Source organism: Microchirus variegatus, assembly GCF_963457635.1.
Source record: "Microchirus variegatus genome assembly, chromosome: 4".
NCBI lineage: Eukaryota > Metazoa > Chordata > Actinopteri > Pleuronectiformes > Soleidae > Microchirus > Microchirus variegatus.
This window is the reverse complement of record NC_139805.1, coordinates 38,127,954-38,155,284: the sequence shown is the minus strand read 5'-3', so window position 1 is coordinate 38,155,284 and position 27,331 is coordinate 38,127,954. Positions and strand designations below refer to the sequence as shown.

The window sequence follows — 27,331 nt, the reverse complement described above, 5'->3', positions numbered from 1 at the left end:
AATTCAAGACTAAAAATCAGAATTTTTACTTTTCTGACTTTAATCTTAGAATTCTGAGGTTAAAATTTTAATTTTTTTTACTTCTTTTTCTTTAGTTTAATCCCTGATTTCCAAGATTACAAATCAGAATTTTTACTTTTTTCTGACTTTAATCTCTGAATTCCAAGATTAGAAGTCTGATTTTTTTTTTTTTTGAGTTTAATCTCTGAATTCTGATATTAGAAGTCTGAATTTTTGCTCTTCTGACTTTAATCTCAGAATTCCGAGATTTAAGAATCAGAATGTTTACGTTTTTTCTGAGTTTAATCTCTGAACTCCGGGGTCACAGGGCTCAATCCCAGCTCACTGAGTCTTTACCTCTTTAACACTTGATAAAACCCTGAACTGTCCCTTTAAAGTCATTCCTCTGTAGCGTTGTTGTTGTTGTCGTCGTTTTGTTGTTTTCTATAGGAATAATTTTGTTATAATAATTCATGCACTGACTTTGTTTCTACCAATCAAACACGGGGGAGTTTCTAGATTAAATGATGACGTCGTTCTTTTTGTAACAAACACTTAAAGACCAATCAATGGATTTGTTACATATTTATTGAATTAAAATGATTTAAAAGCAGGCAGAGTGAATAAATGCTTAACACCAGCTTTTTTTTTTAAACTTTTCTCTGATTTTCCGCTTCAACATTAAACTTTAAATCTCCTTAGATTAAACCACAGCAAAACCCTTTAAATATTGGTCTGATAAAAGCTACTTTCCCTCTGATCTAACGTAAAAAAAACACTTTCATCTATAAAAGAGTTTAAGGCACGAACGTGTGAATGAATACAAAACAAGCACAAGAATAAGAATAATGATCAGGCAGTAACGTGGCCCCACCTCCTGAGGAGGAAACTCGCTGTTTGGTCCACAGCGCCCTCTAGCTGCTGGCCAGGGACTGGTGTATGGGCGGCTGGAAGCAGCGTACGTGCTCCACCGGCATGTTCTCACCGTCTCCAGACTTCAGGTATTTGTTCAGGATGCCGAAGATCTCGTTGTTGAGCACCTGGAATTTACGGATTCGGTCGACCATTTTCTTCAGAGGCTGAAAAAAACAAAACAGAAAATGTAAAAAAAAAAATATATGTTTTTTAACACTTTCTGGAGACTTGGCTCTCAACTCACTCTCCCACACCAAAGTCACTCACTCTCTCACACCAAAGTTACTCACTCTCCCACACCAAAGTCACTCACTCTCTCACACCAAAGTCACTCACTCTCTCACACACTTAAGTCACTCACTCTCCCACACCAGTCACTCACTCTCTCACACACTTAAGTCACTCACTCTACCACAACAAAGTCACTCACTCTCCCGCACCAAAGTCAATCACTCTCCCGCACCAAAGTCACTCACTCTCTCGCACCAAAGTCACTCACTCTCCCGCACCAAAGTCACTCACTCTCCCACACCAAAGTCACTCACTCTCTCACACCAAAGTCACTCACTCTCTCACACCAAAGTCGCTCACTCTCTCACACCAAAGTCGCTCACTCTCCCACACCAAAGTCGCTCACTCTCCCACACCAAACACTCACTCTCCCACACCAAAGTCACTCACTCTCTCACACCAAAGTCACTCACTCTCTCACACCAAAGTCACTCACTCTCCCACACCAAACTCGCTCACTCTCTCACACCAAAGTCGCTCACTCTCCCACACCAAAGTCGCTCACTCTCCCACACCAAAGTCACTCACTCTCCCACACCAAAGTCACTCACTCTCCCACACCAAAGTCACTCACTCTCTCACACCAAAGTCACTCACTCTCTCACACACTTAAGTCACTCACTCTCCCACACCAAAGTCACTCACTCTCTCACACACTTAAGTCACTCACTCTACCACAACAAAGTCACTCACTCTCCCGCACCAAAGTCAATCACTCTCCCGCACCAAAGTCACTCACTCTCTCGCACCAAAGTCACTCACTCTCCCGCACCAAAGTCACTCACTCTCCCACACCAAAGTCACTCACTCTCTCACACCAAAGTCACTCACTCTCTCACACCAAAGTCGCTCACTCTCTCACACCAAAGTCGCTCACTCTCCCACACCAAAGTCGCTCACTCTCCCACACCAAACACTCACTCTCCCACACCAAAGTCACTCACTCTCTCACACCAAAGTCACTCACTCTCTCACACCAAAGTCACTCACTCTCCCACACCAAACTCGCTCACTCTCTCACACCAAAGTCGCTCACTCTCCCACACCAAAGTCGCTCACTCTCCCACACCAAAGTCGCTCACTCTCCCACACCAAAGTCACTCACTCTCCCACACCAAAGTCACTGCTGCCTCCATCACTAACTTACAATGACTGATTTGAGTGAATTCAGCTTTTAATATATTTACTTTAGACTTAACTTAGTGACACAAAGTGACCACACGAGGCAGCACTGGTTTTCTCTATGGACTTTGGTGTGGGAGAGTGAGTGGTTTACAAAATCCAGTTTAACACCGACATAAAGACGTGATCATGTGACGCAGAGTTTATGAGCGTAGTCTTTGCTGTTGCGTCACGTGACCTATTTTGCGTCACGTGACCTGTCGCGTCATGCGACCTCACCACGCTCTTGATGACCTCGTCTTTGCCGTCGTGTTTCTGCACCTTCAGCAGGTGGTAGCTGAAGTCCAGGATGTCGAAGCGTCGCTGCTGACTGAGCAGAGCGATGATCATGCAGCCGGCCCAGTGAAGGCCGTCCCCGAAACACTGCCTGTAACACAAGGGAGGGGGCGGAGCTTTAGAGGTCAGGGGGGGCGGAGCTTTAGAGGTTTTTAAACGTGCATGTGCCTTCACTCACTCCACGGTGAACTCGTGCGCTCCCACAGGGATGCAGTAGACGAACTGCATGGCGCTCCACAGGCGGTGGAACTCCACGCACTCGTCCACGTGCATCACGCCGTTGCTCGGCAACGGGCCGCGCCAGATGGGATCCTCCAGGAAGCCGCGCACACGCGTGAGGATGACCTCGAACATGGACAGACCGCAGCACAGACGCTCTTTGGTCAGCAGGTCGCCCTCACGAGCGATGGCGATTTGCTGCGAGAAGAGGGAAGCGAGATCACGTCAGTGGTCAGTGATCGGTCAGTTATCGGTCAGGTGATCGCTGACCACTTCCTGTTTGTTTACCTGAGGAGTTCCCAGACGCTCGATGAGAGGAACCATGTGTAGAGCCGTGTATTTGGCCTCAAGACGCTTCATCTTAGCGTCCAGACGTTCACCTTCTGCTCATGTGATCACAGTCAATCAGTCACATGATCAAAGATTAAATCACATGATCAAAGACCACAGAATCAAACACACACAGATATATATAAACACATGTACGTATATACACATATATACACACATACGTATATATACACATATGTACGTACATGTATACCTACTCATATATACATACATATATACGTGTATACATATATACACACTCATATACACATACATAGGTGTATATATATATACACACATACGTATATATATACACATACATACGTATATATATATATACACACTCATATATATATATATATATATATACACATACGTGTATATACACACACACACGTATATACACACACATACGTGTATATATATATACACGTGTTTTTGTGTATATACACGTATGTGTGTGTATATACACACATACGTGTATATACACACACACGTGTATATACACACACAACACACGTGTATATACACACACGTGTATATACACACACACGTGTATATACACACACATACTCAACACATATACATATACACATATATACACACACACACACTTTATATATATATATATATACACATACATATACACACATATATATATATACACATACATATACACACATATATATATATACACATATACACACATATATATATATATACACACATATACATATACACATATACATATATATATACACATATACATATACACATATATATATACACACACACATATATACATACACACATATATATACACACACACATATATATATACACACACACATACACACATACACACACACATACACACATATCTTTATATATACACACACACACATATATATACACACACACATATATATACACACACATATATATACACCCACACACACATATATCTGAAGTTTACCTTTGACGTGAACTCTGGGCAGAATGTTCTGGAATGGTGCAGCATGAAGCAGATCACACACTTCCTCCTGAGACTGAAGACAAGAGATGACAGGAAGTTAAGACACTGATGAAGAAGATGATGAAGATGAAGAAGAAGAAGAAGAAGAAGAAGAAGAAGAAGAAGAAGAAGAAGAAGAAGAAGAAGAAGATGATGATGATGAAGATGATGAAGGTCAGTACCAGGCTCTGTTCACTCAGCAGACAGAACAACATGGCGTTTCCCACTTCTCTCAGGTTCTGGAAACAAACTGTCTTCAGCTCAGCGTATTCAACGATGTCCTTCAGCTGATGGTGGAAGAACTCCAGGATTCCTGACAGATTACACATTAAAACATCTGCCGTCGCACAGACACCGGTCACAGGTCAAAGGTCACAGGTCACGTCACTCACCTGGAGAACCGTACTCATGACGAGGAAGTCTGCAGATCTTTGGCATCACCTCCATCAGAGTCTTCACGTACTGCATGATGGTTCCCTGCAGCTGAAGAACCCAAGAAGAACAAGAAGAAGTGAGTAAGTGTTGACTGTTGATTTAATCTCAACCACAGACTCGTCAGGAGAAGGTCAGGAGAAGGTCAGAAGGTCAGAAGGTCAGGCGAAGGTCAGAAGAAGGTGAGTTGAAGGTGAGGAGGTCAGGTGGTCAGGAGAAGGTCAGGAGAAGGTCAGGAGAAGGTCAGGAGAAGGACAGAAGGTCAGGAGAAGGTCAGGTGAAGGTCAGGAGAAGGTCAGGAGAAGGACAGAAGGTCATGAGAAGGTCAGAGGGTCAGGAGAAGGTCAGAAGGTCAGGTGAAGGTCAGGTGAAGGTCAGGAGAAGGTCAGGAGAAGGTCAGGGGAGGGTCAGGTGAAGATCAGGTAAGGTCAGATGAAGGTCAGGTGAAGATCAGATGAAGGTCAGGTGAAGGTCAGATGAAGGTCACACTCACCAGACTCTTGACCACCTTCAGCAGCTCCTCCATCACCACGGCGATGCCCTGGTAACCCAGCAGACGACACATGACCTTGATGTGAGGAGGACCCACAAAGTTCCTGTAGGTGCTGAAGATGCTGCTGTAGGCCAGGTTCAACGTCTGAGAGACACACACAGAGAAGGTGTTTGTGTCACACAAACACACAACTACACAACCACCTGTTAAAGGAAGGACAATGTGAGCTGACCTTTGACCCGTACAGATACTGAGGCTGAGCGTTGGGTGGTTTGTCTCTCTGGAACTCCTGAGAGAACGGCAGGATGGTCCTCACAAACCTGGACACATACACACATGTGACTGACTGCCAAATAGTGAGCTGCTATCTATATCTACAAACAGTCTGCCAAATAGTGAGCTGCTATCTTCATCTGCCAATAGACTCTGCCAAATAGTGAGCTGCTATCCATATCTACCAACAGACTGATTGCCAAATAGTGAGCTGCTATCTTTATCTGCCAACAGACACTGCCAAATAGTGAGCTGCTATCCATATCTACCAACAGACAGACTGCCAAATAGCAACCTGCTATCTATATCAGCCAACAGACTCTGCCAAATAGTGAGCTGCTATCTATATCTGCCAACAGACTCTGCCAAATAGTGAGTTGCCATCTTCATCTGCCAACAGACTCTGCCAAATAGTGAGCTGCTATCCATATCTACCAACAGACAGACTGCCAAATAGCAACCTGCTATCTATATCAGCCAACAGACTCTGCCAAATAGTGAGCTGATATCTATATCTACCAACAGACTCTGCAAAATAGTGAGCTGCTACCTTTATCTACCAACAGACTCTGCCAAATAGTGAGCTGCTATCTTTATCTGCCAACAGACTCTGCCAAATAGTGAGCTGCTATCTCTATCGACCAACAGACTGACTGCCAAATAGTGAGCTGCTATCCATATCTACCAACAGACTGACTGCCAAATAGTGAGCTGTTCTCATATCCACTCCCAGACTTCCTGCCACACTGCGTCATGTCTGTGGAGACACCTCCTCACCTGTTGGTGGAGCCATTGTAGCAGTAGTTTGGCAGGAAGTCGTAGTTGAGCTCCCAGAAGACGTGCAGCGTGATGCGTCCGTAGGGCGCCGACACGTTGTGATTGGCCTCGCGGAACATGGCGTCCAGACTGTCCAGGGTCAGGAACTTACTGAGCAGCTTGTGGGTCAAACGGTTGATCTCCAGGAGACCGTCCAGCTCCTTCAAGACACAACAACAACAACAACAACATGTCAACACTGTGTCTCTGTGTCTCTGTGTGATGAAAACAAACTCAGTGGACGTGGACGCACCATGATCGACGTCAGGTCCTCGCTCTCAAAACGATTGATGGCCAATTCAAGAGATCTGGACAAAGCTGCAGAAATTCTCTGAGTGATCAGTCTGTTCAGGTCAATGGATCGACCCAAGAGCTAGAGAGGGTGAGACAGTAACAGGGTGAGAGAGTGAGAGGGTGATACAGTAACAGGGTGAGAGGGTGAGAGAGTAATAGGGTGAGAGGCTGAGACGATGGTGACAGAGTGAGACAGTAACAGAGTGAGAGGGTGAGACAGTAACAGAGTGAGGGTGAGACAGTAACAGAGTGAGAGGGTGAGACGATGGTGACAGAGTGAGAGGGTGAGACAGTAACAGGGTGACAGAGTGAGAGGGTGAGACAGTAACAGAGTGTGAGGGTGAGACAGTAACAGGGTGAAAGGGTGAGAGAGTAACAGGGTGAGACAGTAACAGAGTGAGAGGGTGAGACGATGGTGACAGAGTGAGAGGGTGAGACAGTAACAGGGTGACAGAGTGAGAGGGTGAGACAGTAACAGAGTGTGAGGGTGAGACAGTAACAGAGTGAGAGGGTGAGACGATGGTGACAGAGTGAGAGGGTGAGACGATGGTGACAGAGTGAGAGGGTGAGAGTAACAGGGTGACAGAGTGAGAGGGTGAGACAGTAACAGGGTGAGAGGGTGACAGAGTAACAGAGTGAGAGGGTGAGACAGTAACAGGGTGACAGAGTGAGAGAGTAACAGAGTGAGAAGGTGAGACAGTAACAGGGTGACAGAGTGAGAGGGTGAGAGAGTAACAGAGTGAGGGTGAGACGATGGTGACAGAGTGAGAGGGTGAGACAGTAACAGGGTGACAGAGTGAGAGGGTGAGACAGTAACAGAGTGTGAGGGTGAGACAGTAACAGGGTGAGAGGGTGACAGAGTAACAGGGTGAGACAGTAACAGAGTGAGAGGGTGAGACGGTGACAGAGTGAGAGAGTAACAGAGTGAGACAGTAACAGAGTGAGAAGGTGAGACAGTAACAGGGTGACAGAGTGAGAGGGTGAGACAGTAACAGAGTGAGAGGGTGAGACGATGGTGACAGAGTGAGAGGGTGAGACAGTAACAGGGTGACAGAGTGAGAGGGTGAGACAGTAACAGGGTGAGAGGGTGACAGAGTAACAGAGTGAGAGGGTGAGACAGTAACAGGGTGACAGAGTGAGAGAGTAACAGAGTGAGAAGGTGAGACAGTAACAGGGTGACAGAGTGAGAGGGTGAGAGAGTAACAGAGTGAGGGTGAGACGATGGTGACAGAGTGAGAGGGTGAGACAGTAACAAGGTGACAGAGTGAGAGGGTGAGACAGTAACAGAGTGTGAGGGTGAGACAGTAACAGGGTGAGAGGGTGACAGAGTAACAGAGTGAGAGGGTGAGACAGTAACAGGGTGACAGAGTGAGAGAGTAACAGAGTGAGAAGGTGAGACAGTAACAGGGTGACAGAGTGAGAGGGTGAGAGAGTAACAGAGTGAGGGTGAGACGATGGTGACAGAGTGAGAGGGTGAGACAGTAACAAGGTGACAGAGTGAGAGGGTGAGACAGTAACAGAGTGTGAGGGTGAGACAGTAACAGGGTGAGAGGGTGACAGAGTAACAGGGTGACAGAGTGAGAGGGTGAGAGAGTAACAGAGTGAGGGTGAGACGATGGTGACAGAGTGAGAGGGTGAGACAGTAACAAGGTGACAGAGTGAGAGGGTGAGACAGTAACAGAGTGTGAGGGTGAGACAGTAACAGGGTGAGAGGGTGACAGAGTAACAGGGTGAGACAGTAACAGAGTGAGAGAGTAACAGAGTGAGACAGTAACAGAGTGAGAAGGTGAGACAGTAACAGGGTGAGGGTGAGACGATGGTGACAGAGTGAGAGGGTGAGACAGTAACAGGGTGAGGGTGAGACGATGGTGACAGAGTGAGAGGGTGAGACAGTAACAGGGTGAGAGTCCTAACTCTGACAGAACCTTCTCACCTGAACGTGACGTTGCTTCAGCAGTGTCTCATATCTGTTGGACGACGGCCAGGGAATGTTAGCGCCCTGATTCTTACAGTCGGCTCGAAGACGTTTGTCCAGAAGAAGACTGAGGAGATCAAAGACTCAGAGTTAGGCCACGCCCCTCTACGTATGACACAGACTCAGAGTTAGGCCACGCCCTTCTACGTATGACACAGACTCAGAGTTAGGCCACGCCCCTCTACGTATGACAAAGACTCATAGTTAGGCCACGCCCCTCTACGTTTGACACAGACTCATAGTTAGGCCACGCCCCTCTACGTTTGACACAGACTCATAGTTGGGCCACGCCCCTCTACGTATGACACCGACTCAGAGTTAGGCCATGCCCCTTTACGTTTGACACAGAGTTAGGCCACACCCCTCTACGTATGACACAGACAAACAGGAAGTGGAGGACAGATTAACACATCTTACCTTCCTGCCAGAATCTTGTAGTAAGCAAAGATCTGATCGGCCAATTTGTAAACGAACTGATCGAAGCACAGATTCACCTGAAGGTCAAAGACACACAAAGGTCAGATTAACGAGACCACGTCCACCTGTTAATCCCGCGACGGACGGGATTACGGAGCAGACTTCACCTCGGCTTCGATCTCGTCGTAGAGAAACTGCTTCTTGAATTTGGTCAGAGCGTAGTGAGCGCTGTCGTTGTACAAATCCAGAGGATACAGCACGTACCTGCAGCAGATTAACACGTTAATCTACATAATCTGAAGGCCTATGCAAGTCCAGATTAAGATTCTTCTTCTTCTAATACTCTTCTTCATTCACGATGATTGGATTTAAAGAACAAAAGTCTGATTTAATCCCAATAACAATGGAACATTTACTCCATCATTGAAGCCTCCTTGGTCTCCAGGATGTGGTCGGTGAGGATCCAGGGCATGGACATCTCGATGGGGAACTGGATCCTTCGACCCATGGTGAGCTCCAGGAAGAACTCTCTGAACCAGAGCTGAGACAGATCACAGCACTGCTGCAGGGTTTCTGTGAGGAAGAGGAGGAGATGATGATGATGATGATGATGTCAGAAAAGAAGAAGAAGACTCAGTCAGATGTTTCCTCTCCTCACCGCTGAAGTTGAGCAGGTGAGTGTAGAAGAACGACTCGCGGTGGAACTTCTCGATGTCCAGGATGGTTGGACCTTCCAGAGTGCTGCGCAGAGTCTTCTTTGAGCCGCTTTTGTCAGCGATCAGAGACTCGAGCATCGTCCTCACCATGTACAGCTGTCAGGAGAAAGAGTCGTTAGAGTCGTTAGAAAGAGTTGTTAGAGTCATTAGAAAGAGTCATTAGAGACTCCAGCATCATCCTCACCATGTACAGGTGTCAGGAGAAAGAGTCGTTAGAAAGAGTCGTAAGAGTCATTAGAAAGAGTTGTTAGAAAGAGTCATTAGAAAGAGTCGTGAGAGTCATTAGAAAGAGTCGTTAGAGTCATTAGAAAGAGTTGTTAGAAAGAGTAGTTAGTCATTACAAAGAGTTGTTGGAGTCATTGGAAAGAGTCGTTAGAGTCATTAGAAAGAGTCGTTAGAGTCATTTGAGTCATTAGAAAGAGTAGTTAGAGTCATTAGAAAGAGTTGTTAGAAAAAGTCGTTAGAAAGAGTCATTAGAAAGAGTTGTTAGAAAAAGTCGTTAGAAAGAGTCATTAGAAAGAGTTGTTAAGAGTCATTGGAAAGAGTCGTTACAAAGAGTTGTTAGAGTCATTTGAGTCATTAGAAAGAGTAAGAGTCGTTAGAAAGAGTCGTTAGTCATTAGAAAGAGTCGTTAGAGTCATTAGGAAGAGTTGTTAGAAAGAGTCGTTAGAGTCATTAGAAAGAGTTGTTAGAAAGAGTCGTTAGAAAGAGTTATTAGAAAGAGTCGTTAGAGTCATTAGAAAGAGTTGTTAGAAAGAGTCGTTAGAGTCATTAGAAAGAGTTGTTAGAAAGAGTCGTTGAGTCATTAGAAAGAGTTGTTAGAAAGAGTCGTTAGAGTCATCACAGCGAGTCATCAGAAAGAGTCGTTAGTCATCAGAGAATGAAGATGATCAAAATAAAACATCAAACATTTTTACTCAAGTTTTCCATGTTTTTTTAAACAAACATATTTTTGTGTTTTTAAAAAAAGGAAGTATAGTTACATTTAATAGCATCTGTTTGTTATGATTCATACTCATAACTCCGCCCTCTGTGTTCAAAGCTCCGCCCCCTGACTTCTTGTTTAATAACTTTGTATTTTTTGTACTTTATTTTTGTCTTTTTAGTCATTATTTATTTAGATGTATACATTTATAATAATATAAGAACATCTCAATTATTCCCCGTTTTATTCTTATAAAAAGTCTCTAAACGTTAACATTCTCTTTTCAAATCATCATCATCTGCAAATATTTCTCCTCTGGATTATAATCCATATAATCCAGACTACAGCATCAGTATATGTCACCTGAGTGCTGGACGGTCCAACAGCTCGTCGAGGAACTGTGATGTCGAATCCTCCTTTAGGATCTTTCTCTCCACGAAGAGCTGGATCATTGTGAGGCTCACGACCTGTTTCCCAATCACACACTGTCTTTCTGATCGCCTGGAGGACACTGAGGGACGGGGACAGGACAGGAGGACAGACAGGGAGGACAGACAGGGAGAGGACGGGGAGAGGACAGACAGGAGAACAGACAGAGGACAGACAGGGAGAGGACAGAAGGACAGACAGGAGGACAGGGAGAGGACAGACAGGAGGACAGACAGGAGGACAGACAGGGAGGACAGACAGGGAGAGGACGGGGAGAGGACAGACAGGAGAACAGACAGAGGACAGACAGGGAGAGGACAGACAGGAGAACAGACAGAGGACAGACAGGAGGACAGGGTGAGGATAAACAGGGAGTACAGGAGGACGGGGAGAGGACAGACAGGAGGACAGACAGGGAGGACAGACAGGGAGAGGACGGGGAGAGGACAGACAGGAGAACAGACAGAGGACAGACAGGGAGAGGACAGAGGACAGACAGGAGAACAGACAGAGGACAGACAGGAGGACAGGGTGAGGATAAACAGGGAGTACAGGAGGACGGGGAGAGGACAGACAGGAGGACAGACAGGGAGAGGACAGAGGAAAGACAGGGAGAGGACAGACAGAGGACAGAGGAAAGACAGGGAGAGGACACAGAGGACAGACAGGAGGACAGGGAGAGGACAGACAGACAGTACAAAGAGACAGGGAGGACAGACAGGAGGACAGGGAGAGGACAGACAGGAGGACAGGGAGAGGAAAGACAGGGAGAGGACAGACAGGGAGAGGACAGACAAGACAAAGAGACAGGGAGGACATACAGGAGGACAGGGAGAGGACAGACGGGGAGAGGACAGACAGCAGGACAGACGGGGAGAGGACAGGGAGACAGAGTCATAAACAGCTGCAGATCCAGTATGTGAATCTTTCCTAGTGTAGATTGTGCTGATAATCCAGATGATAATCTAGATGATCATCTAGATGATAATCCAGATGATAATCCAGATGATAATCCAGATGCAGACAGATTAGGGTGTATTTACCTCTGCACCACGTTCTTCTTCTTCTTGATAGACTGACGCAGAGGATCTCTGAGCGTCACCTGAGCAAAGTCCTGCAGCGCAGAGTAGATGGTGTGACGTATGGCGTGATTGAAGACGCTCTCCATACGACCCATCAACACCTGGAGACCCTTGATCATCGCCATCACCTGGGCACAACAACAACAACAACAACAACAACACAACAACAACATCAACACCTGCAGACCCTTGATCATCACATCACCTGGGCACGACAACAACAACAACATCAACAACAAACACAACAACACACAGACTCACTAACAGTGATGACAAACCTCCACGAGGGCAAACTTCTCCTCACAGGTGTAGTTGTACCTCGTCGCTCTCTCATATTCTTCAGCGTTATCAGGACATTCTTTGTTTGAGTATTTGTCTGTTGGATGAACAAGTTTCCAGGAATACTGCAGATGAACACATGAACACACACACACACACACATTAATAAAGATGAACACACACACACACATTAATAAAGATGAACACACACACACATGTTAATAAAGATGAACACATGAACACACTCACACTCACATATATATTATATTATATAATAATCTGGAATATACAGTATATAAAATAATCTGGAATATACAGTATGTAAAATAATCTGGAACACAGATTATACAGATTATAAAATAATCTGGAATATACAGTATGTAAAATAATCTGGAATATATAGTATGTAAAATAATCTGGAATATATAGTATGTAAAATAATCTGGAATATACAGTATGTAAAATAATCTGGAATATATAGTATGTAAAATAATCTGGAATATACAGAATATACATATTATATAATAATCTGGAATATACAGTATATAAAATAATCTGGAATATACAGTATGTAAAGTAATCTGGAATATACAGAATATACATATTAAATAATAATCTGGAATATACAGTATATAAAATAATCTGGAATATACAGTATGTAAAGTAATCTGGAATATACAGAATATACATATTATATAATAATCTGGAATATACAGTATAAAAATTAATATGGAACACAGATGATACAGATTATAAAATAATCTGGAATATACAGTATGTAAAATAATCTGGAATATACATATTATATAATAATCTGGAATATACAGTATATACAGATTATAAAATAATCTGGAAGACAGAGTATACAGATTATAAAATAACCTGGAACACACAGAATATACAGATTATAAAATAATCTGGAACACACAGAATATAAAGATTATAAAATAATCTGGAATGTGTGTCCTCACCACTTCCATGACGTGAGCGCTCCACTGAGACAGCAGCTGCATACCCTGCAGAGCCAAGTCAAACAACTTCCTGTATTCTGAGTCTGTTTTCTGAGACTCCTGACGTCCTGATCCTGTCACCACCTACACACACACACACACACACAGGGAAACCTCAGATTATTCAGATTAGATTAGATTATAATCCTCTGCTCATGCTTCTCTGTCCAATTAAACACATCAACATTGACATTGAATCAGGAAACGATGAATCAGCAGAATTCCCAGGAATCCCGTGGTACTGAGATTAAAGCCTAATCCAGAGTCCTGGATTAACTCACCTCACTGTTACTGTAGCGAGCGAGTTCAGAGATGAAACGCATGTGATCGTCACGGATCTGAAGCATCTGCTCACAGATGTTATACTGAGGACTGCTGCTGATGGACGTACATGTCCACCTGAGAGGACACACAGAGGACACAGAGGACTTGTTATGAATGTTATAAATGTTATGAACGTTATGAATGTTATGAACGTTATGAATGTTATGAACGTTTTAAATGTTATGAACGTTTTAAATGTTATAAACGTTATGAATGTTATGAACGTTTTAAATGTTATGAACGTTTTAAATGTTATAAATGTTATAAATGTTATGAACGTTATGAACGTTATAAATGTTATGAATGTTATAAACATTATGAATGTTATGAACGTTATGAACGTTTTAAATGTTATAAATGTTATATATGTTATAAATGTTATGAACGTTATAAATGTTATGAATGTTATAAATGTTATGAACGTTATGAATGTTATGAACGTTTTAAATGTTATGAACGTTTTAAATGTTATGAACGTTTTAAATGTTATAAATGTTATGAACGTTATAAATGTTATGAATGTTATAAATGTTATGAATGTTATAAACATTATGAATGTTATGAACGTTATGAATGTTATAAATGTTACGAACGTTATAAATGTTATGAACGTTTTAAATGTTATAAATGTTATATATGTTATAAATGTTATGAACGTTATAAATGTTATGAACGTTATAAATGTTATGAATGTTATAAATGTTATGAACGTTATGAAGGTTATCAACGTTATAAATGTTATGAACGTTTTAAATGTTATAAATGTTATAAACGTTTTAAATGTTATAAATGTTATGAATGTTATAAATGTTATGAACGTTATAAATGTTATGAACGTTATAAATGTTATGAACGTTATAAATGTTATGAACGTTATGAACGTTATGAATGTTATGAATGTTATAAATGTTATGAATGTTATGAATGTTATGAACGTTCTGAATGTTATAAATGTTATAAATGTTATGAAAGTTCTGAATGTTATAAATGTTATGAATGTTATAAATGTTATGAATGACTCAGCGGCTCCACAGCAGATCATCAAACATAAATGAATGGTGATGATTAAAGAGTGAACAAACACAGACCTGGACTTGTTCTCCTCAAAGTGAGCGCTGGTCTTGATGTAACGCGACAGCTCGATCTGCATGTCACCAAAGAGAGGAACCACCTGCAGTTGCTGTGACACACACACACACACACACACACACACACACACTGAGGGTCAAAGGTCGTTCAACTGGAAATATCTGAAAAAAATCATCTGGATTTTCTGTCACTTAAATTCAATAAACACAAAAATAACTTTATTTAAACATTAGAGAACTTCTTTTGTAAAATGATAAAGGAATAACACGTTTACGTTTACCTTCACGTGTATGTTTACATTCATGTTTATGTTTACGTTTATGTTTACGTTCACCTTCACGTTTACATTCACCTTTATGTTTACATTCACGTTTACGTTCACCTTCACGTTTATGTTTACGTTCATCTTCACGTTTACATTAACGTTTATGTTTACATTCATGTTTATGTTCACGTTCACCTTCACGTTTGTTTACGTTCACCTTCACGTTTACATTCACGTTTATGTTTACGTTCACCTTCACGTTTACATTAACGTTTATGTATACATTCATGTTTATGTTCACCTTCACGTTTATGTTTACGTTTACGTTCACGTTTATTTTTACGTTCACCTTCACGTTTACATTCACAATTGTTTACCTTCACGTTTACGTTCACCTTCACGTTTATGTTTACGTTCACCTTCACGTTTATGTTTACATTCATGTTTACATTCACCTTCATATTTACGTTCACCTTCACGTTTACGTTCACCCTCACGTTTACGTTCACCCTCACGTTTACGTTCACCCTCACGTTTACGTTCACCCTCACGTTTACGTTCTTACCTTGAAGAACTTGTCGATCTTGCTCAGATTGATTCTCTTCTTGGCGTCGAGTTTGTAAATGTTGCTGCTGTTTCCGTCCATGAGATACAAACCAAAACCCATCACCTGAACAACAACAACAACAACAACAACAACAACAACAACAACAGTGAAGAACTATATATGTGTATAAACAAATATGTATCATATATCTTTATATATAAAGACAGAGACTAAATGTAAATCATGTGTTAACACAGCGACTGATTTCATCTGTAAACTGTTAAACAAATCCTTATTTAAAAACATAAAGGACATTTCAGCTGCAGTGACAGCGCCCCCTGCAGGACTCACTTTGAGCAGCATGTGTTTCTCACTGGGCGTCAGGTACATCTTGTTCTCGTAGTAATCGATGCACAGGTTCACGATGTCGGCTAAAAGCTCATCGTATCCGTTAATGACTTCAAGCTGCTGCTGCAGAGACTGAACACACGGAATACACAGATTAGAGGATAATCTGGAATATACAGTATGTAAAATAATCTGGAACATAATCTACGCTATGTAAATTAATCTGGAACACAGAATATACGGTATATAGAATAATCTGGAATATAAGGCATGGATAATAATCTGGAATATACAGTATGTAAAATAATCTCGGAACACAGAATCTACGCTACGTAAATTAATCTGGAACACAGAATATACGGTATATAGAATAATCTGGAATATAAGGCATGGATAATAATCTGGAATATACAGTATGTAAAATAATCTTGGAACACATAATATACGCTATGTAAATTAATCTGGAACACAGAATATATGGTATATAGAATAATCTGGAATATAAGGCATGGATAATAATCTGGAATATACAGTATGTAAAATAATCTCGGAACACAGAATCTACGCTACGTAAATTAATCTGGAACACAGAATATACGGTATATAGAATAATCTGGAATATAAGGCATGGATAATAATCTGGAATATACAGTATGTAAAATAATCTTGGAACACATAATATACGCTATGTAAATTAATCTGGAACACAGAATATATGGTATATAGAATAATCTGGAATATAAGGCATGGATAATAATCTGGAATATACAGTATGTAAAATAATCTCGGAACACAGAATATACGCTATGTAAATTAATCTGGAACACAGAATATATGGTATATAGAATAATCTGGAATATAAGGCATGGATAATAATCTGGAATATACAGTATGTAAAATAATCTCGGAACACAGAATATACGGTATATAGAATAATCTGGAATATAAGGCATGCAAAATAATCTGGAATATACAGTATGTAAAATAATCTAGGAACACAGAATATACAGATGTAACACACAATATACGGTATATAGAATAATCTGGAATATAAGGCATGGATAATAATCTGGAATATACAGTATGTAAAATAATCTAGGAACACAGAATATACAGATTATGGAATAATCTGTAACACAGAATATACGGTATGCAAAATAATCTGGAATATACGGTATGCAAAATAATCTGGAATATACAGTATGTAAATTAATCTGGAACACAGAATATACAGATTATAAAATAATATGGAACACAAATATACAGTATATAAAATAATCTGGAACACAGATTATACAGTATGTAAAATAATTTGGAATGCACAAATATACAGCATATAAAATAATCTGGAACCCACAGGATATACATTGTGTAAAATAATCTGGAACACAGATTATACGGTTTATAAAATAATCTGGACAAACCTGAGTGATCTTGTTGTGGTTTGCCAGGAACATGGACAGATTCTGAGATTCCTGGATCGACGAGGGCTCCGACATTTTCCTGAGGAACTGAGCGGCTCTGAGAGGAAGAAACACCAGGAAACACGGGATTAACGCACAGTTACAAGGATCCACAGATGAAGGTGACGACGGAGCACAAGGTGAAGGATGCTCGGCGGTCGCCGCGGTTACCGTTTGTAGGCGGAGTGATCGTTCTTCACGCTGCACTTCATGTTCTTCAGCTCGTCCAGGACGGCAAACATGTTGATGAACTTCCCCAGAGTCATGAGGTAAGCTTCAGACACAAAGTCCTTCCTACGCTCGACGTGACACAGACGACGGACCTCACCACAGAAACGGTCGATGGCCGTACGCTGGAGGACAGACGGAGGACAGACAGACAGACAGACAGAGGACAGACAGACAGACAGACGGAGGACAGACAGACGGAGGGCAGACAGAGGGAGGACAGACAGAGGGAGGACAGACAGAGGGAGGACAGACAGAGGGAGGGCAGACGGAGGGAGGACAGACAGACGGAGGACAGACAGACGGAGGACAGACAGAGGGAGGACAGACGGAGGGAGGACAGACAGAGGGAGGACAGACAGACGGAGGGAGGACAGACAGACGGAGGACAGACAGACGGAGGGAGGACAGACAGAGGACAGACAGAGGGAGGGCAGACGGAGGGAGGACAGACAGACAGAGGACAGACAGACAGGGGACAGACAGAGGGAGGACAGACAGACGGAGGACAGACAGACGGAGGACAGACAGACGGAGGACAGACAGAGGGAGGACAGACAGACGGAGGACAGACGGAGGGAGGACAGACAAACGGAGGACAGACAGAGGACAGACAGACGGAGGAAAGACAGACAGAGGACAGACAGAGGGAGGACAGACAGACGGAGGACAGACGGAGGACAGACGGAGGACAGACAGAGGGAGGACCAACAGACAGAGGACAGACGGAGGAAAGACAGAGGGAGGACAGACAGACGGAGGACAGACGGAGGGAGGACAGACAGATGGAGGACAGACGGAGGACAGACAGAGGGAGGACAGACGGAGGACAGACAGAGGGAGGACAGACAGTCAGAGGACAGACGGAGGAAAGACAGAGGGAGGACAGACAGACGGAGGACAGACGGAGGGAGGACAGACAGATGGAGGACAGACGGAGGACAGACAGAGGGAGGACATACAGACGGAGGACAGACAGACAGAGGACAGACGGAGGAAAGACAGAGGGAGGACAGACGGAGGGCAGACGGAGGACAGACGGAGGACAGACGGAGGGAGGACAGACAGACGGAGGACAGACGGAGGACAGACGGAGGACAGACGGAGGAAAGACAGAGGGAGGACAGACGGAGGGAGGACAGACGGAGTACAGACAGACAGAGACAGAGGTGAAGATGTTGAATCATCACAGACACACTCTCGTTCTCCACAGACTCAGAGATTATTTACCTGAAAGTACATGAAGTTCATGAGCTTCGTGACTTCAGGCTCCAGAACCTCCACAGTCTTCTCATAGATTTCCACTCTGTTTGGCTGCTCGTTACATTTCACCTGAAACACAACAGATTATTTCATCTGTGACGTAATCTGACGATGAATAATTTCTTCTTATTAATAAACGTCATGTCCTTTGTCATAAAAAGGTAAAAACCTCCTCACACTTCAGTGACTGTGTCGACAGAGAGAGGACAGTTTGTCCACTTTGATCAGTGATTGAATGAATGAATGAATGAATGAATCGTTTATTTCGGGCATGACAAGTAATCAACATCTGCATACATCATCATTTATATTCATACACATGACCGAAAGGGACAGCGGGAGAAGCAAAGCTTATCTAGTCCCGCCCCCATTACCCATACAATTTTATTAACTTTCGACATTTTGGACGTCGCAGCAACAAAAGCATAAGGCTGCAGTTCATCTCAAGGCAGTCAGTTGTCCTCAGGATGTTAGAGTCTGGACTCATTCACCTTTTTAACAGCTTTAAAATCAACTGCCTGCATGAACCTGCTGACACTAGTGGTTACCTGTGGTATTGCACGTGAGCAGCTCCTCCAGGTGTACAGCATGATGGCGTATTCCTGCCCCTCCTCCAACATCTCATTCTGATCAGAGGAGAGAGAGAGTGTTTGTACAGTGGTGTGAGAGAGTGAGTGACTTTGGTGTGGGAGAGTGAGTGACTTTGGTGTGGGAGAGTGAGTGACTTTGGTGTGGGAGAGTGAGTGACTTTGGTGTGGGAGAGTGAGTGACTTTGGTGTGGGAGAGTGAGTGACTTTGGTGTGGGAGAGTGAGTGACTTTGGTGTGGGAGAGTGAGTGACTTTGGTGTGGGAGAGTGAGTGACTTTGGTGTGAGAGAGTGAGTGACTTTGGTGTGGGAGAGTGAGTGACTTTGGTGTGGGAGAGTGAGTGACTTTGGTGTGGGACAGTGAGTGACTTTGGTGTGAGAGAGTGAGGGACTTTGGTGTGGGAGAGTGAGTGACTTTGGTGTGGGAGAGTGAGTGACTTTGGTGTGGGAGAGTGAGTGACTTTGGTGTGGGAGAGTGAGTGACTTTGGTGTGGGACAGTGAGTGACTTTGGTGTGAGAGAGTGAGGGACTTTGGTGTGGGAGAGTGAGTGACTTTGGTGTGGGAGAGTGAGTGACTTTGGTGTGGGAGAGTGAGTGACTTTGGTGTGGGACAGTGAGTGACTTTAGTGTGAGAGAGTGAGTGACTTTGGTGTGGGAGAGTGAGTGACTTTGGTGTGGGAGAGTGAGTGACTTTGGTGTGAGAGAGTGAGTGACTTTGGTGTGGGAGAGTGAGTGACTTTGGTGTGGGAGAGGGAGTGACTTTGGTGTGGGAGAGGGAGTGACTTTGGTGTGGGAGAGTGAGTGACTTTGGTGTGGGAGAGTGAGTGACTTTGGTGTGGGAGAGTGAGTGACTTTGGTGTGGGAGAGTGAGTGACTTTGGTGTGGGAGAGTGAGTGACTTTGGTGTGGGAGAGTGAGTGACTTTGGTGTGGGAGAGTGAGTGGTTTACAGACTTCAGTTTAACACTGAGATAAAAACATCATCAGTAAACTCTCACCATGCTCGAGTGAACAGTCGCCTGCTCGATGTAGCGAGCGATTCCTGTGACGAAGGCGTTTCTGTCCTCAAAGTTTGTGTTGAAGTTTGGCTGAGGAGAGGAAACAAGGAGAGAGGAGACAAGGAGACAAATAATGAGTGAGGAAGAACAAACCTGTGGTTGATACAAAGTTCACTAAACTTTATCTTGATTTAAAGACAAAACAAACGACTAAAATCATGACATAAATCATGGCGTCATGTAGAGACTTAATCTGTCACAGATTATATCATTTTCAAACGTTTTTTTAATCTCGGGGTTAAGATTAAAGTGGGAATACTGAGGGGAAATGTCAGAATTCTGAGATTAAAGTGGGAATACTGAGATTAAAGTCAGACTTCTGAGATTGAAGTCGGAATTCTGAGATTAAAGTCGGAATACTGAGATTAAAGCCAGAATACTGAGACTTCAGTCGGAATTTTTGACCTTAAACCTTAGACCTTTTTTAAACATGTTGGAAATTAATGATCTAATCCATGTAATCTAATCTAATCTGAAGACGAATCATTTCCAAGAGATTCTTGGTAAATTAAAGAAAACTTCATTTGAAACATTTAAACGTTAAATCTGGACTCAAACATTTGAAACCGTGAGTGAGTCAATCATGAATGAGTGAGTGAATGAACGAGTGAGTGAATGAGTGAGTGAGTGAATGAACGAGTGAGTGAACGAGTGAGTGAATAAGTGAGTGAATGAAAGAGTGAGTGAACGAGTGAGTGAGTGAGCGAGTGAGTGAATAAACGAGTGAGTGAACGAGTGAGTGAGTGAACAAGTGAGTGAATGAACGAGCGAGTGAACGAGTGAGTGAGTGAGTGAAAGAGTGAGTGAGTGAACGAGTGAGTGAATGAACGAGTGAGTGAGTGAGTGAATAAGTGAGTGAATGAAAGAGTGAGTGAACGAGTGAGTGAGTGAATGAACGAGTGAGTGAGTGAACGAGTGAGTGAACGAACGAATGAGTGAGTGAGTGAATGAGTGAGTGAGTGAATGAACGAGTGAGTGAACGAGTGAGTGAACGAGAGAGTGAATGAACGAGTGAGTGAGTGAACGTGTGAGTGAGTGAGTGAGTGAGTGAACGAGTGAGTGAATGAACTAGTGAGTGAGTGAATGAATGAGCGAGTGAACGAGTGAGTGAATGAACTAGTGAGTGAGTGAGTGAATGAACGAGCGAGTGAACGAGTGAGTGAGTAAGTGAGTGAACGAGTGAGTGAGTGAACGAGTGAGTGAATGAACGAGTGAGTGAGTGAGTGAACGAGTGAGTGAATGAACGAGTGAGTGAATGAATGAACGAGTGATTATCACCTGGTACATGACAGACGAGGGCAGTGGCTCGATGCAGGGTTGCTGGTCAGGCAGAGGCAGTTCCTCCAGAAGGTCCACGTTGGACAAAGCGTCCTCTAACGTCACTGTAGACGCCATCACGACGCTGGAGACACCAGATAATCTGGATTAGTGGAATAACGTCTGTTTTTGCTCGGATAATCCCGTCTTTTAAGAGAGTTTCACAAGAAACTAAAAGTGTGAACTGTGACATCATCACAGACCACAGAGTCGTCTCCATGACAACAGCAACAGGAAGTGATAAAACACACAAACACACACACACACACAAACACACTTCTGCATTTTCTCATTAAAGTGTTTAGAAGGGTTTAATTTCACAGATTATAATCAGATTAAAAACTTTATTTCCTGTAAAGAAAATAAAAATAAAAACAGGAAGAACGCAGTGAAGTCGGCTTCAGCTTCACTTCCTGTTCAGAGAGGAGGTCAAACGTCTGCTCACTGTTCATTTAATCTGACTCTGTAATCCTGCTCTAATCCCACATTTACCAGATTAACCACCATCACACAGCTGCTGACGCGTTAAATAAACGTTATATCAAGTTCAACACAGTTATCACAAAGTCTCACAATCATTGTCACGTTTCGTTTTCACTGAACGACACAAAAACAGATGAATAAAACATAAATAAACCTCGTTCACGCGAACGATCCGAACTTCGTTCACGCGAACGATCCAAACTTCGTTCACGCGAACGATCTGAACTTCGTTCACGCGAACGATCCGAACTTCGTTCACGCGAACGATCCGAACTTCGTTCACGCCAACAATCCTAACCTCGTTCACTAAGACGAACAATCCGAACCTCGTTCACCTGAACAAACCGAACCTCGTTCACGTGAACAATCCGAACCTCGTTCGCGAGAACAATCCGAACCTCGTTCACGTGAACAATCCGAACCTCGTTCACATGAACAATCCGAACCTCGTTCACCCGGCCGAACAATCTGAACCTCGTTCACGGAGACGAACAATCTCAACCTCGTTCACGCGAACAATCTCAACCTCGTTCACGCGAACAATCCGAACCTCGTTCACGCGAACAATCCGAACCTCGTTCACGCGAACAATCCAAACTTCGTTCACGAAGACAAACAATCCGAACCTTGTTCACGTGAACAATCCGAACCTCGTTCACGCGAACAATCCGAACTTCGTTCACGCGAACAATCCGAACCTCGTTCATCCGGCCGAACAATCTGAACATCCTTCACGCGAACAATCCCAACCTCGTTCACTAAGACGAACCTCGTTCACGTGAACAAAGAAAATTTTACAAACACAAACTAAGTCGCAGTTATAACGTTACTACAGACTCACAGAAGTATTATGGTCTGTAACTGAGGTTCTTACAGTTTTTGGTGAAACGTCGACTGAATTTCATCAAAGTTTCTGTTCTGAGAAAACGACAAATAAATCCGTGACTCACCTTCACTGCACACACGTGTACACATATATATGTATGTATACATATATATGTGTACAAATACTGTGAAGCTGTGAACAAAACTTTCAGATCATGAATGTGTGAACTTTGTCGTTCTGTTACACAACTGAGTGTGAAAGAAAAGGGAAACGACAAAAGTGAAGTTAGAACGGCTTCAAGACAGAGACAGGAAGTCACACACACACTTAGTGTTATTATCGTTATTATCATTATGAGCTAAGATGTAGCCTTCTTCATTTCCTTCATGTTTATCAAAACTGGAAACTTTCCATGGGAATAAAGTGGGAATTTTCCTAAATATTTGAGAACTTGGTTGTTAAATAATATACAACAATCACATTTAATATCAAAATTATTCCTCAATCACAGGCTCATAGCACACGACTTACTGCACTGAGGCCACGCCCCCTACATGCGCTGTCACATGACATCATGACGGACGTCTACAAACGTGAACCAACTATTGAAGTTTGGAAAACCACTCGCTTTTCCACCGTAAATCTGACCGCTGACATCGCTGCCTGCCAAAATGGCCGCTCGCACATGCCAACATATCCGCTCAATGCCTGCCAACATGGCCAACATGGCCCGCTCGCCTCCTGCCAACATGGCCGCTCGCCGCGTGCCAACATGGTTGCTCGCCTCCTGCCAACATGGCCGCTCACTGCCTGCCAACATGGCCGCTCGCCTCCTGCCAACATGGCCGCTCACCGCTCGCTGCCTACCAACATGGCCGCTCACCTCCTGCCAACATGGCCGCACGCCTCCTGCCAACATGGCCGCTCTCTTCCTGCCAACATGGCCACTTGCCGTCTGCCAACATGGCCGCTCTCTTCCTGCCAACATGGCCGCTCTCTTCCTGCCAACATGGCCGCTCGCCTCCTGCCAACATGGCCGCTCTCTTCCTGCCAACATGGCCGCTCGTAGAAACCGAGCCACGTGGCGTGCAGAGCTCAACGCAATCTTTTTCCTTCCCCTTCTTGAACTGTTTTCCATGAACATGAAGGCTGCAGTACACGTGCCAGGCCTGAGGGTGGCGCTGTCGTTCCGCCACAGAAACACTAAGTAAACGAAGTAAAACAGGCCTGGGTGAGAATGATGTCAGAGGGGGGCGTGGCTATGACATCATCACTTCACCAAAGATGAACGTTAACATTTTAAAAGTCTAAAAACAGACGTTTTCATGAGATTACAAACGTTCTCAGATTAACGTCCTCACGTGATTTAAGAGATTTAATCTGAGTGAAAACAAAACCACGTTGACGATCAAACGAAACCACAGAGAAAAACCAAACCCTGTGAGGTTTCATTTCCTTCCTTCCTTTCCTTCGAGCTCACACTTCTGACACCAACAGCTAAACGTTACGTTTCCAAACGTCTCGGACACTTAATCCCATGTTAGGATTGAGCAATAATCCAATAACAATCATTCTCACGACGCATGATTCACAAAAAAATCTGTGGCAACGATCGATGAAACGATGGATTATTAATCCAAACATAACAAAGCGTGAACCTGGGCATACAGATTAAAGATTATTCCAGATTACCAAACACCTCTTTGTTAAGTCATCGTTACTAAATTACAAAGTTTTTCCTCAAAGTTCAGAGGAAAAACAACTGATAAACTTAAATTATTTTGACTCTATAATCCCACTGAGATTATCACACATTTATTTAACTTTGTCTCGATCACTTTTAAATACTGTATAAAAGTTAGGAAAAGCAGATTAGTGCAAACGTGGGATTACAGATTTTTTTCCCCGTAATCCCACTGAGATTATCAAACAACTCCTCACCCACGTCGCTGTCGCTAATCCCTTAACTTTATCCGAATTATTTTGAAATATCACTTAAGTTCGAAACTTCAGGTGAAAATGTACGATGCGTTTTACTGGAAAATCTGAGTCGTGTAGTTTTTTTGGACACATAATCCCACTGAGATTATCACACATTACACAAACAAGAGACAACACTGTTACTAAACTTTAAAAAACAAAGTAGCTCTATAATCCCACTGAGATTATCTCCCTTCATAAACGCGTCACTAAAGCAGTTTATTTAACTTTGTCTCGATCACTTTTAAATACTGTATAAAAGTTAGGAAAAGCAGATTAGTGCAAATGTGGGATTACAGATTTTTTTTTTTTCGTAATCCCACTGATATGATCACAAACGTGTGACTATTTTTAACATTTACTTTAAACATTTACTTTAAAAAAAAAAATGCGGCCAATTACATGGAACACAAACTCACCCTTCAGGCTTTAATCCCACTCAGATTATCAAACAACTGCTCACACACGTCGCTGTCGCTAATCCCTTAACTTTATCCGAATTATTTTAAAATATCACTTAAATTCGACACAGGTGAAAATGTACGATCTGTTTTACTGGAAAATCTGAGTCGTGTAAAGTTTTTTTTCCGGACACATAATCCCACTGAGATTATCACACACCTCCTCACACACACGTCACCAAAGACAGTGACTGTGTCTGTGTTTTTTAAAAAAACAAAAAAAGGTAACGATGAAAACAGAGAATAATCTCACAGATTAAGGGCGGAGACGCAGATTAAGAAGTGAAACCACAGTGAAGTCTGGATCCTGCGGCCTGGGATTAGCCGCAGCCCGGGCCAGAGATTAGCCGCAACCCGGGCCTGAGATCCAGCGAAACACAAGTTTAAACGTGAACCAGCTGCTAACCCGAGTTTAACTAGTTTAACTTAAACCCGAGCGTCTCTTAGTCCGGGTTAATAATCTCACTTTTACGCGGACTTTCTGCGACTTTTCCGCGGCTCGAACTCCGCGGGGCTGCGAGGAACTTTTCACCTGGAAACAGACGCTGAAAGTCGGGCCGCGGAGCTCTGACTCACCCGCTGCTGCTGCCGCCGCCTCTGGAGCTTTTTCAGGGGGGAACTCGTGCGGGTCTGTCCGCGGCCTAAAGAGCCATGAAACCGGGCACTGATTCCTCCGCGGAGCCGGGAAAGACGCGCAGGAGTCGGACCGTCGTTCACAGGAATGTTTGCAGTCTTTTTTTCCTGCTCATGGGCGGAGGAGGAGGAGGAGGCGGAGGAGGAGCAGGAGGAGCAGGAGGACACCGAGCGCTTCACTTCCTCCTCTTCTTCACTTCCTTCTCTTCCTGTTTGTCCACGAACTCCTCAACTTCTGCTGGACTCGCTGCTGCTGCACATGCGCACTGCCACCACCAGAGGGCGCAGAGGAGGAGGAGGAGACTCTTCAAAACAACGTTTGCATTCATTTACAGTAAATGTATATATGGAGGACTAAACCTGACATAAGTATAAATAAATAAATGCATTCATAAATATATAAATAAAATAATAAATAAATAAATAAATAAATAAATGCATTCATAAATATACAAATAAAATAATAAATAAATATATGCATAAATAAATAAATAAATGCATTCATAAATATATAAATAAAATAATAAATAAATGCATTCATAAATATACAAATAAAATAATAAATAAATATATGCATAAATAAATGCAATCATAAATATATAAATAAAATAATAAATAAATAAATGCATTCATAAATATATAAATAAAATAATGAATAAATAAATGCATAAATAAATGAATTCATAAATATATAAATAAAATAATAAATAAATAAATGCATAAATAAATGCATTCATAAATATATAAATAAAATAATAAATATATAAATAAAATAATAAATAAATAAATTCATAAATAAATGCATTCATAAATATAAAAAATAAAATAATAAATAAATAAATGCATAAATAAATAAATGCATTCATAAATATACAAATAAAAGAATAATTAAATAAATGCATAAATAAATGCATTCATAAATATACAAATAAAATAATGAATAAATAAATGCATAAATAAATAAATGCATTCATAAATATACAAATAAAAGAATAATTAATTATGCATTCATAAATAAATAAAGGAACAAATGCTAAAATAAATAACGCATTAATAAATATATAATTAAAAAAATAAATACATACAAGAATAA

The 27,331-nt window shown here is 42.5% G+C and overlaps 1 protein-coding gene across 1 annotated transcript; it reads right to left on the bottom strand.

Annotated features, from left to right (window-relative positions):
- Positions 1 to 235: 235 nt before the first annotated feature.
- cyfip1 (cytoplasmic FMR1 interacting protein 1) lies at positions 236 to 26,309 on the bottom strand. Its single transcript, XM_083888553.1, has 31 exons — positions 26,182 to 26,309; positions 21,817 to 21,940; positions 20,479 to 20,568; positions 19,445 to 19,522; positions 18,864 to 18,965; positions 17,577 to 17,758; positions 17,367 to 17,463; positions 15,946 to 16,074; positions 15,613 to 15,717; positions 14,782 to 14,873; positions 13,651 to 13,768; positions 13,331 to 13,453; positions 12,359 to 12,484; positions 12,042 to 12,208; positions 10,933 to 11,080; positions 9,587 to 9,740; positions 9,345 to 9,501; positions 9,096 to 9,192; positions 8,929 to 9,005; positions 8,470 to 8,578; positions 6,496 to 6,615; positions 6,204 to 6,403; positions 5,386 to 5,473; positions 5,154 to 5,297; positions 4,621 to 4,711; positions 4,411 to 4,541; positions 4,190 to 4,262; positions 3,172 to 3,266; positions 2,843 to 3,081; positions 2,608 to 2,755; positions 236 to 1,079 (listed from the first exon to the last, which is right to left on the bottom strand). The coding sequence occupies exons 2-31, from the start codon at positions 21,931 to 21,933 to the stop codon at positions 915 to 917; spliced, it is 3,762 nt and encodes a 1,253-aa protein (XP_083744679.1). The 5' UTR covers positions 21,934 to 21,940; positions 26,182 to 26,309; the 3' UTR covers positions 236 to 914.
- Positions 26,310 to 27,331: the final 1,022 nt, after the last annotated feature.